Below are 2,079 nucleotides of genomic sequence, written 5' to 3'. Positions count from 1 at the left end.
GTTGAGGGAACCGTCCCTTGACCTCGATCTACGCTCCCTTTGAGATCCTGGCTCGTCCGGGTCTCCGGCTACCTTCACATCCTCGTTGTCTCTCAATTTGCTCGTTCACCGAACCTCACCCTCCTCCAAATCTCGCACATCCGGCGGCGCCCGGTGCCTTCTTTGGTGGCGGGTGTGGCTCCCCTTTCTTCAGTCGTGGTTCCAGCCTATGCCCGACTTCCTCTTCTTCGATTTGTGCTCCGACGACTTGGGACTGCTCGGAATCTGGCCAAGGTCAAAACCTCTGCATCCTATGCTGGCAACGGCGACACCCGCGGGTGCCATGCCCTTTTAAAGGCGCTGTCATGGCCATTATATGTGCCCCTCTTTGAGCATCAGAGGAAACCCTAGGTCCGGTTATCCGGATCAGACGACAGCGGCGTCTTGGTGCCATTCTTCTTTTGTGAAGGCGTTGTCTTGTTTGCTCGCGGCGTCCTCGATTCTGGATTTGGAGATTTTGGCCGTATTGTTGTTGCCTTGTTGGTTTGGACTGCTTATGGAGATGGCGAGTCTAGTTGTGTTTTCCTATTTGTACACCGAGTATTTCAGATCTCGCTGCCCTCTTGCGTCCATGTCATTTGTTTTCCTATTTGTGTTCCGGATGTGTAACTCGGCTAATATTGTCTCAGTCAATATCGCTTCCTCCGACTATGGATACCCGCTCAATGTCTACGGCACCATCATAGCCAGGGACAGTCTGGATCGCAAACGCGTCTACTTATTCCAGCGTGCCAAGGACGATTCCCAGAACATCAGCTCCAAGGTATTATTGGTTTTAACCCCAATTGGTAAATTCCAACAGCTTTTTTCCAGTTTTACCCCAAGTGTAATTGCGACATAAGTATATGCCAAGTATCTAAGAAGAGACTAGTATACCCATATAGTGTTGATTTTAAGTACCACCAATACTTCAATTATTTTCCTTAAATCAAACAATTTTAGCAGTAAACCAGAATGCTACGGAAATTAATCTTGTTTTATCATTCAAACAAAGGGAGCTAAATGAACACCGTACATGTTTATTCAAATTACTTGCTTTGTAGAATGATCCGTTGGTTTTGACTGGCCCGAAGAGAGGACTGATGATATTTGATTCAATAATCTTTGAAGTTGATCTGAAGGTTAAGGATGTGAACGGCAGAAAGGTGAATGACGAGAGGGTTAGCAAAGGCTTAATGGAGATTAATGGCATCTCCAGACTGTCATTTCCAACGAAATACAAGGTTCAAACAGAAAAGCTTGTCAGCATGCACAGCACATTGGATTTGAACTACACGTTTGTAAGGAAGGCAGTGGAGGGCACCGTTGAGGTCAGGATCCTTGAGGCGGAACCTGATAATTTCCATGGGAGAATCATCGCTCGCACCAGCAGCTTTCCATGTGACATTATGCTACATGATAGCAAACTTGCTGGGATGCTGACAGCTGGTGAGGGTGGAGTCATGCAAACAGCGCGCCGCGTGATCAGTGTATCGGTTGATGAGACGCTGCTGTTGACTGTTGCCGTCACTGCAGGTGGTGTCAGCACTGTCGAGTTCACTCCGAAGCGCGGCGGCTATGAAGTTGATGAAGAGAAGATCACCTGCGGCGACAATAAGATGCTGGTGAAGGTCACTTGGTCCATTGTGCATCGCTGATTCCCTATGTTCCTGGTTGAACATTCGTGCTATATCCAAATTAAGATGGGTGTGCTCTGTATATGCTGTCGTACTAGATATGCCCCCGATGCATTTGGTGGAAGCTTAACTATCACTGTTCTTTATGACTGGGTGAGGGTAAGAATTATATCCTGTATCTGGCATGAGCTTTGAAGTAGGAGGAACAGACAAAGTGTATGTCATCACTTCGATTCTGGCACATGCATTTCATATATAGGATGTTATTAGGACAATGAACCACATCACAGCTCACAACCCACAAGGGCTTTGAACACTAGTACAGGGCAGCAGCTAGAAATCACAGACCTCATCAACTTCCTACTAGTGTTCCTTCTATCTGAAAAACAAAAACATACCAGCCTAGAAAGCTGCAGGTCTAAAA

General features: G+C 46.7%; 1 protein-coding gene across 1 annotated transcript; it reads left to right on the top strand.

Moving 5' to 3' along the window:
* The first annotated feature begins 610 nt into the window (after window positions 1-610).
* Window positions 611-1,724, top strand: LOC119360162. Its single transcript, XM_037625922.1, has 2 exons — window positions 611-802; window positions 1,083-1,724. Exons 1-2 carry the CDS (start codon window positions 611-613, stop codon window positions 1,674-1,676), a joined length of 786 nt encoding a protein of 261 aa, XP_037481819.1. The 3' UTR covers window positions 1,677-1,724.
* The last annotated feature ends 355 nt before the right edge of the window (window positions 1,725-2,079 follow it).

This window comes from Triticum dicoccoides, chromosome 2B (genome assembly GCF_002162155.2).
Source record: "Triticum dicoccoides isolate Atlit2015 ecotype Zavitan chromosome 2B, WEW_v2.0, whole genome shotgun sequence".
Lineage (NCBI taxonomy): Eukaryota > Viridiplantae > Streptophyta > Magnoliopsida > Poales > Poaceae > Triticum > Triticum dicoccoides.
The sequence above is the reverse complement of the archived record's forward strand: the minus strand, read 5'-3'. Positions and strand labels throughout refer to the sequence as shown.